The 9,757-nt window shown below is 43.3% G+C and overlaps 1 protein-coding gene across 1 annotated transcript in view; it reads right to left on the bottom strand.

The window, feature by feature from the left end:
- Positions 1–490: 490 nt before the first annotated feature.
- The window catches only part of SNX14 (sorting nexin 14), a 34,384-nt gene continuing 25,117 nt past the window's right edge, over positions 491–9,757 (bottom strand). Inside the window, exons 21-28 of the mRNA XM_081905595.1 lie at positions 9,036–9,076; positions 8,785–8,904; positions 7,966–8,089; positions 6,457–6,621; positions 5,894–5,989; positions 4,057–4,148; positions 1,328–1,384; positions 491–700 (exon numbers count right to left, since the gene is read on the bottom strand). Coding sequence (XP_081761721.1) covers positions 695–700; positions 1,328–1,384; positions 4,057–4,148; positions 5,894–5,989; positions 6,457–6,621; positions 7,966–8,089; positions 8,785–8,904; positions 9,036–9,076 — 701 coding nt within the window. The 3' untranslated portion in view covers positions 491–694. The remainder of the gene's footprint in view (positions 701–1,327; positions 1,385–4,056; positions 4,149–5,893; positions 5,990–6,456; positions 6,622–7,965; positions 8,090–8,784; positions 8,905–9,035; positions 9,077–9,757) is intronic.

Genomic DNA, 9,757 nt, shown 5'->3' with positions numbered 1-9,757 from the left:
GCAAAATGTTACCCAAACCAAAGAGCTCGCAAGAGTCTTTGTACAATGCTGCTGTAACTTCTAGCTATGTTGTCATGGTTGGCATAAATGTAGATCTGGCCTATTGAGTGTAAAGCTGTTTCCACCCAGGGTGGGGTCTTTTTGTTTTGTTTTGTTTTTGTTTGTTTTTTAAGATTTCTGTGTAAGTCAGTGTGAACCTTCTCTCAGTTTGGTCCTTCATAGGATCTTCAATAAATGGCAAACGCTAGTATCCTCATACAGGCGACTCCCCATTCACACGAGTCCAATAGATGCGCAACCGCACATATGCACATTGTGCCAAACCCAGAAGTGACCTGAAAACGTCACAAAAATGGGTGGGGTGGAAGTGGGTGTTTTCAGTTACCTGTGCAGTGCCTCAGAACATTTACCATGCATAAAAAAATATTTTTGGGGGGTGGGGTGGGGATGGCAGTACTTTTTATTAGGAAGAAAGACAGTGAGGTATTACTGAAATTCAGCCAGTAATAAACTTTAATCTTTCTTCAGCGAATATATTTTTTTTTGAAGTCAAAGTTCATTCTATTTACAAGGAAATGTACAAGACTAAACACATGACCTATTCAATAAATTAGCACATAGCAACTATCTATAAAATGGAGTTAATCCAGTATTTTGTTGTTTTCATCCACTATGATCCGGAGGAAGCATACTTTTAAACCTGTCAACAGCAGGATTGGGGAAGAGAGAAAGAGAAAATTCCTGTGATTTAAATTTATCCAGATATGGAATGGCAATACAATTACAGTAGAAGCTCAAAGCAATGCATTAAGAAGTTGTGTAATGTGTAAGTGCTCTAGCATTACAGGGGAATACGGAGATAAGCACAGTTCGTCACAAAAACCATTCAGGATGGTGAAATCTAAAGTCCCCTGTGCAAAGTTCTGAAACGATAGCTTCAAACTGGCTGATGTAGCAACAAACATAATCTTCAGTTACGCACTGATGAGTAAAGGGGCACAATGTACCAGCATATTCTGTGAAAATGGCACTGCAGTGAGTGGAAGTAGCTCCAAGCCCCTTGCACAATTTCTATTAATATCAGCTGGGGCTTATGGATGAGAACGGAGGTTGGCTGGAAACAGTGCCATAACTTAATTGAAAAAACTTAGGTTTTTTGTTTTTGTTTTTTTTAGAAAAGGAATGGCATACATATCACTATTAAAATTCATATGGTGCAGACTGCATAGCAGAGCTGAGAACCATAAAGAGCAACTAAAATTATGAGCACAATGCCTGCATGAAGTGCAACTAAAACAGATAAATATGACTTTGTGTCACAACATACCTCATTCAATTCTGGAAATAGTTCCTGAATCCCAATATCCAGTAGAACATACGTTAACTAAAATAAAACAGAGAGATAAATTACATCCTGGAATTAGCAATACAGACTACAGTGACTGTAGGTGATTGGTAAGCCCCCGTTTAGAAGAATCGCCACCTACACAGTAACAAATCCCGAACAATAACCGAAAAGGACTCCCACGGTACACTTGCCAGAAAAGTACAACCCCACCCAGATGCAAATGAACCTTTAAGGGCTTATATACTAGGAGATGAAACCATTTTAAAACAAACTACGGTAGTTTAAAAAGTTCTATTTTTGTTGACACACGCCACTTTGAATACCTGGCCATGACAAGATAAGCTGGCAGTAATCTAGTGCCATCATTCTGCCAAATCTCAAGTGGCAAATTTTATTAACCTTGCACCCAAGTGTCACAGCGAAGAATTTTGTCATGCCACAGCTGGAGTGGCACTGGCATCACAAATGCCAAGTGATCTTGCCAAACTCTGTATAACCCCCACCCTTCCTGCCTATGCTCCTATGAGCTACCTACTGACATCCCACGAGCTACCTTACTGCTATCTATTTGAATTTATTTTGGCACCAATATCACAGATTTGCCATTTCATTCATTCATAAATAAATAAATATTTTTATTTATACCCCACCCTTCCCGGTTTAAAAACCGGGCTCAGGTCATCTAACAGCAAGTATAAAACATTGATTAAAATGCGACTTTAAAACAGCATAGAATACAGCATAAAATGCAGCATCAATAAAATTCAGGGGTCATTTTTGGAAGGAAAAAACCCCAGTCAGTAGATATTGAATGATCACCAGGGCTAACTGGCCAAGTTGGTCCTACTAGGGCCAGCAAGGAGACCAGAGAAGAATTTAACCAGAAAGGGTTTCTTCATAGAAGAGGAAAGGGAAAAGGGAATAGAGGATCAGGTTAATTCAAATTGAAGACTAGGTGGAATAGTTGTCTTACAAACCCAGCGGAAGGAGATCAAGTCCTGCAGGGCCCTAGTCTCGGGGGACAGAGCATTGCACCAGGTCGGAGCAGTCACTGAAAAAGGCCTGGCCCTGGTGGATAGTCTGATAGTCTGGCTTCCTTAGGGCCCCAGGACCTTTAAGCTATTATTATTCATGGACCTTGGGGTCCTCTGCAGGACATACCAGGAGAGGCGGCCCCGTAAGTACGAGGATCCTAGGCCGTATAGGGCTTTAAAGGTCAAAACCAGCACCTTAAACCTGACCCTATACTCCACCGGGAGCCACTGCAGCTGGTAGAGCACTGGGTGAATATGCTCCTGTGGCACGGACCCTGTGAGGAGCCTCGCTGCAGCATTCTGCACCCGCTAGAGTTTCTGGGACAGTTTCAAGGGCAGCCCCGCGTAGAGCGAGTTACAGTAGTCAACCTTGGAGGTGACCATCGAATGGATCACTGTGGCCAGGTCGGGGCGGGAAAGGTAAGGGACCAACTGCTTGAAACGGCGAAGATGGAAAAATGCCGCCTTGGCTGTTGCTGCAACCTGCACCTCCATGGAAAGGGAGGCATCAAGGATTACACCCAAACTCTTAATGGAAGGCAGTGGCACTAATTGAGCCCCCGCAAGAAAAGGGAGTTGGTCCCCCAACCCCATGCCATCCAGACCCAGCCAGAGGACCTCTATCTTTGAAGGATTTAATTTCAGTCGGCTCCCATGAAGCCATCCAGCCACAGCTTTCAAGCATCTGGTCAGTGTGTTCAGGGCCGAGTCAGGGTGGCCGTCCATCAGCAGATAGAGCTGAGAGTCATCAGCATATTGGTGACAACCCAGCCCAAAGCTCCGGACAATCTGGGCGCGGGGGCGCATAATGATGTTGAAAAGCATCAGGAAAAGGATTGTGCCCTGTGGCACTCCACACACCAAGGAGTGGCGCGATGATATCTCCCTCCCTGGCGACACCCTCTGTCCCCGACCAGAGATAAAGGAGCACAGCCATTGTCAGGCTGTGCCCTGAATCCCCACGGTGGCAAGGCGGTGGTCCAGAAGATCGTGATCAACCACGTCGAAATCTGCTGACAAATCTAAAAGAATCAGCAGTCCTGACCAGCCTCGATCCAGTTGTCTACAGAGATCATCTGTTAGGGCGACCAGAGCTGTCTTGGTCCCGAAACCAGGGCAGAAACCGGACTGAAATGGATCTAAAGCTGTGCAGCAGCAGGGCAGTTCAGAAAAAAAGGTAAGGGGGGTGGGAACATGATAGAGGTGTTTAAACTGCGCATGGTGTGAATACAGAAAAGCCTTTTTCACTCCACTGTAATACTAGGACATGGAGGAATCCAATGAAGCTGAATGTCGGACGATTCAGGACAGACAAAAGAAAGGGCTTCTTCATGCAGCACCAGGTTAAAACACTGGAAGTTGCTCTCACAGCAGGTAATAGTGGCCCCCCAACTTGGATTAGAGAAATTAATGGATAAGGCTATCACTAGCCATGATGGCTATGTTCCACTGCCACTGCCCAAGGCAGCATACCTCCGAATAACAATTGCTGGGGAACACAAGTGGGGAGAATGCTTCTGCGCTCATGTTTGGCTTGCAAGCTTTCCATAGTTGACCACTGTAAGAAGAAGAACTGGACCCTACCGGCCCTTGGCCCTGGTTTCTCTCCGGCAGAAGAGAAAAGGAGGTCATTTCAAAACAGTATAAATAATGGCTGTGAGTAAGAGCACCTACTTGTTTGTTGAGCACTGGCTGCTGCAGTCCATCAAACAGAAGTCTGATGCCTTCATATTTGGCCTCCTCTCCAATGCACTTGCCTATCAAATCTGGACAAAATGCCAAAACAAAACCAGTTATGGCAACTCAAACAAGGAGGAGTAGAAAGTCAATGCCCAGATCATCCCCGGAGCTTTAAGTTATCAACAATGATTATTCTGCAAAAGAGATCAGCTGGTGACACCCAGTTTCCCTGAAACCTTTGGGCAAGATCAGCACCCCGACATATTGTTTGTGTCGGGGCAAGCAGCACATTTCCTACAGCATCTATTGTTTGACAAGGGAGTGACTTCATGCCTCGAAGTTCATGAACCAACAAGTGTCCCATTTGGGGGCACAGAGGCATTATCATGTTCTGCTCCAATGTAATGATTAACCACCTGTGCCTATCCAGTCTTAAGTTATGTTAACTGCAATGATAATCCTCTGCTGGACGCACAATGCAGTATGACTTAGGTCAAGTCAGAGAAGTCTGACTAAATTTAGGTGGAGCGTTCCATAAAACAGAAGAGTTAAGTCCTTCACAAGTCAGCTTGTTGTAGTCATCACAATTTGTTCAAATACAAGTTTTTTATATCATGCCCATTAAGAGAGAAAATCCCTTGCACTCAGAGGCATATCTAGGGTCCCTTGGCAAGGGGCAGCATTAGATTCAAACTACAAGGCGGGGACAAACAGTAGATAAAAAGGCAAACAGCTAGCAGCAAATATGTTTCTGTGTGCCCGTGACACTGTGGAGTTGTGGGCACCCATGCTACTGGGAAAGTGTCCCAGGAATGTGGCACACACCTTCTCAGCATAGTATGAAGAATGGATGTTCTCTTAGAATTCTACGTAAGTGGGAAGATGGTTGCATCACACCTTGAGCACAAGAAAGGCCCAGACAGAGGAGCCTCAAGCAAGAAAGGAGCACTTGGGGGCTGGGGAAAGCACCATAGGAAACGATACACTTAGCAGCAGATATGAAGGAATCCTCCTGATTGTCTAATGAGACTGCATAGGGACATCTTTTACTGGAAAGCAGCAAGCACACCTTCAGCAAATATGCCCTTTGCATTCTGGGAATCCCATCCTCCTACGGTGCTCTTTTCGAAGCATTAAACCAGGGGTGTCAAACTCAAATTCATCGGGGGCCGCATCAGCAGTTTGGTCACCCTCAAAGGGCCGGTTGCGCTCAATATAAAAACAAGTGGAGGTTTCCTGAATGCATGTAAAGTGGAGGTTTCCTGTGTAGAACGGCCGGCGCTGCTAGAGGGCAGACGTTCTCTGGCTTGTAGGCTGCCGCACATGCGCTGAAGAGGCGGCTTTCTTGTGTAAAAAAAAAAAAAGCGAGAATAAAAGGGCTGGCGGCCGCCGGCGGCTACACGGGCCACATGATGAGGTCTGGCGGGCCGAATTCGGCCCGCGGGCCTTGTGTTTGACACCTGTGCATTAAACTATGAATTATCAAAGACATGACACTGTATCTGAAATGCAGGACCAGAGGATGCTCCAGCCGATAAATTGCAAGAATCCAGCAATGCTTATGCCACTGCCAATATTGCTAAAGAGTTTATACGAAGAAAGTATAAAACAGTAAAAAAAACACACACACACAACCCACACCAAATTTGTCACATGAGAATTTCTACGGTCCACATAGGTTTTAGAAATGTAATGCATCTCAAACCATCTCCCAAGTCTTTCAAGATGCCTTAAAAAATGTGCACCCCTGGATATTTGTATAAACATGTGCCATTCAGCCTGGTCATTTAGCATGCCTCTCTTGACAGATCATGCTGCAAAAATACTGAACCTGGAATGTATTTCATCATTTCTTCAAAGGTCTGTTTTGCCCTCTTGTGCTTATCCTGAGGAGATCGAGGTTCAGAATTCTCACAAAATACAGCATCTGAAACAAAAGAAACCCATTTTTTGCTGTGGTGCTATCAGCACAGGTTGACTGTTGCTTTAATTATCTTACTTGGTGAACTTCAGTTACCGTATTTTTCGCTCTATAACACGCACCCGACCATAACACACACGTAGTTTTTAGAGGAGGAAAATCTGTAGGCATGCCACCCGTAGGCATTTCCTCCATAACACGCTCAGACATTTCCCCTTACTTTCTAGGAGGAAAAAAGTGAGTGTTATGGTGCAAAAAATATGGTAGTTAAATGCAAAAGATACTAGCCTGAAAAAATAGCCCTTTAGTTAACAGCTCTTGCTGAAGTATGCGCTAGTTTTTACTTTATGCAAAGACACACAACAACAAAAAAGGCAACTGTGCAAGTACCAAAATAAGTTGCAAGTACAAAACAGAGCAAGTCTTTTTATCAAGGGAATAGCTCTCATTTGTGTGCACAACTTTCCACTAACCTCTCAGAAGTGTTATAAGCGACACCAGGCGATGCTCCTGAAAGAGTTGCTCTAACTTGTGCTGCAGGTAGTAGTCTGTGTACTCCTCTAAGGTGCGCTTGAAGAGAATTCGCCCTCCCATCAAGATATGGTGAAGCCAATCAGGAATATGGAAAACAACCCTACCTGCAAAGTCATTATCATTACATATATTTAGTGTACGGGCATGCTTTTTTATTTTTGGAACACATGTTTCAAAGCAGCCACAGAGGCTCTGATTAAGCCTCTATGTTCTAAACAATGATCTGGGCAAACTACATTTAAAAAGCTCATCTTGCAGATATTTGTAAAATGCCAACAATGTATGCTGTTAGCCATGGTAGCTAAGCTTTAACTTCCACACTACGAGTCAGAACACTCTGAGATTCAGAAGTGGAGACTAACAGGAGGGCAAGGCTACTGCCTTCACCTACTGCGGGCATGTTGTGGACCAAGGGTCACCAACCCTGAACCCATGTGCACCAGAGTGCCCATGAAAGCCTTTTTGGAGCTCCCAGGATGAACCACAACCCTCAGATCCCAAGCTTTAATTTTTTTCAGTCAGGTTTCTAAAAATTTTAGAACCTGTAATACGAGGAAAACCTTCTTCTTATTTATCATGAGAAATGTTCACAGCAATAGCGTGTATGTGTGTGTGTGATATTAATATTGTGTGATCTTCACAACCCAGATAACCATAGTAAACCTCAGGTTGTCCAGTGGAGCAGCGACAACTCTGCTGTAATTTGTGTTATGCCATGCCCCACCCCACCCTGGCAGCCATATTGTGTTATGCCACACCTTCTATGATGACTGGTGTGCACAGCACTTTCTCAAAATACTTGTCATTTACCTCCCTCTTGATTTAATAAGGAAAGTAAAGGGAGAGTGCAGAAGACAACATGGGAATACAAAAACCTGCAGTTGCTGGAGCTTTCCTGGCTGCTGACAGATACTCTTTTTGTGGGAAGGGGGATTCTGGTGGTATGCCTGGTCTCTGAGTTTCATCTTTAGTGAGTGGTTCCTATTTGTGATGAAACATCTACACATGGTAAGTTAAATCCCATTCTTCTTTCAGCCACCGCCTTCTACTCAGCAGGGCTGAAAAAACTGTCCACTGTTACTGAACATGCTCATCAATCTTATTTCTCCCCAAACTTCAGAGATCCCAGGGCTTTATATACATTGTGGTGATTTTTGGAAACAAAAATTCTGTGGGTGGCAAAAAGTGTTCTCTCTTTGTTTCTGCTATAATTCCATCAGCATAGTTGTGATCAAAGTCCCACTTTGCAGAAGGAGAGAGAGAGAAAAAAACAACATCGAGTCAGCATGGGAATTGTGCCAATAACAAAACTTTCCACACCCATATCTTTGAAATGAGATTTATCTGATCCTGGCACAAACTCCCAACACACATAATATGTTGTAGATAAGCCTCTTGTATTAACAGGCCCTCTGCTGAAAAAGAAAAACCAAGACATGATTTCTCACCAATGTACATTAAGTAGTCATAGACTCCTTCAACGGTCATCATTTCCATAAAGTAGTTCTGAATTTGTCTTCTCTCTAAGTTCTCTGAGCGGTTTGCGTTGTTCTTATACAGGTCATTAAAAAGCTGAAACAGGAGAGTAACAAGTTTTCAAACAGCAACCTCACACAAAAAACACCCCGTTCTTCAGTAATTTGCAGGTTTAATGGAAGCCACATCACTTTTCTCTGGCGACAACAGAATAGCTGAAGCGGTCAGAAGTTCTGAATTGCTATCCAATATTACCATAAAAAGGATGTTCTATTGTTTTGAATGAAATTATCTGAGAGTTTGAAACATCAGCTTTACTCAGTTTTTAGCCATGTCAACCATTAACCCTTGTCTTGCACTTCAGCTATGCCAAAATGAAGTCTTCACACCTGTGACATTCTGACTTTGAAGGAATCTGAATGGAGAGGGAGGGAGGAAAAGACAGGATTGAATGAACCATGCAGCCTGTTCCTGTACTTAGAAATGGTTTACAGACTTCTCCCTCTCAAACAGCAGCAACTGCCCTGCTATTTTCGAGGGCGTGTCTTTTGAAAAGGAGGGAACGTTTCAAAGACAGTTTGTGAGATGTAATGAGGGGGATCTGCTGTTTAAGAGGGGAATCAAACTCTTACTAGATTTGGAGTGTGCCTAAGTATAGCTCTTTGGCTCCCAGTCTACAGACTTTACAGCTTATTCAATCAGACAAAAGTTATGGTATAAATAGGTATTGATAAAAGATTACGTTTACAATATCTGATTTTGTTTCTCACCCCAGCAGACATACCACATACCTTTTTGTTGTTTTCAGAAGTAGGACTGAGAATAGTAAGCTCGGGTTTACTTGGCTTAGGCTTGGGAGATTCACAGGAGTTAATAAAATTTATAATGAATGGCTCCAAGTGCTGGCCTTTCTGAAATTAACCAAACAATAGCTGTAATGGAACATTTTCAAAAGAAAAGCTCTCTGGGACAAATCTACTACTAGTTTTTGGGCAGGAGGGGACATAGTAATTAGAAACACAATTAATTAAGTTATACCCACCTCTTTCATTAGCTTCCCTGGGACAGATTTTATAATTTTACCTGCGAATGAAAAACAGTAGGGAAAAATAAGCAATGATTCGCATTAGCAATAACATAGCATTAACTATGTTCCTCCACTTATTTTATAGAATTGGGTTATATCTAGCTACATCATACGTAAGTAGATACCCCACAATTAATGAGTATATTAATTTCAATGTCTATTCAAAGTAGAATTTAGCTGGCTGGATGCAATCTGCAAAGTTTGTCCCCCGATCTTTTTAAAAGCTCAATTCTCTTTTTAATCTTGACTGCACCTCCTATCATTCAAAGCCACTATTGCTGTTGTGTATACTTAAGTATTTCATGCATGGAATGAAACAGATATAATATACTTAGTCTGAAGGAGCGTCTCCACCCCCATCGTTCTGCCCGGACACTGAGGTCCAGCACCGAGGGCCTTCTGGTCGTTCCCTCACTGCGAGAAGCCAAGTTACAGGGAACCAGGCAGAGGGCCTTCTCAGTAGTGGCACCCACCCTGTGGAACGTCCTCCCACCAGATGTCAAAGACAACAACAACTACCAGACTTTTAGAAGACATCTGAAAGCAGCCGTGTTTAGGCAAGCTTTTAATGTTTGATGCATTACTGTACAGTGGTACCTCGGGTTACATATGCTTCAGGCTACATACACTTCAGGTTACAGACTCTGCTAACCCAGAAATATTACCTCGGGTTAAGA

This window comes from Podarcis melisellensis (genome assembly GCF_964234715.1).
Source record: "Podarcis melisellensis genome assembly, chromosome: 3".
In the NCBI taxonomy this organism is placed as follows: Eukaryota; Metazoa; Chordata; class Lepidosauria; order Squamata; family Lacertidae; genus Podarcis; species Podarcis melisellensis.
This window is presented reverse-complemented; position numbering and strand designations above follow the sequence as displayed.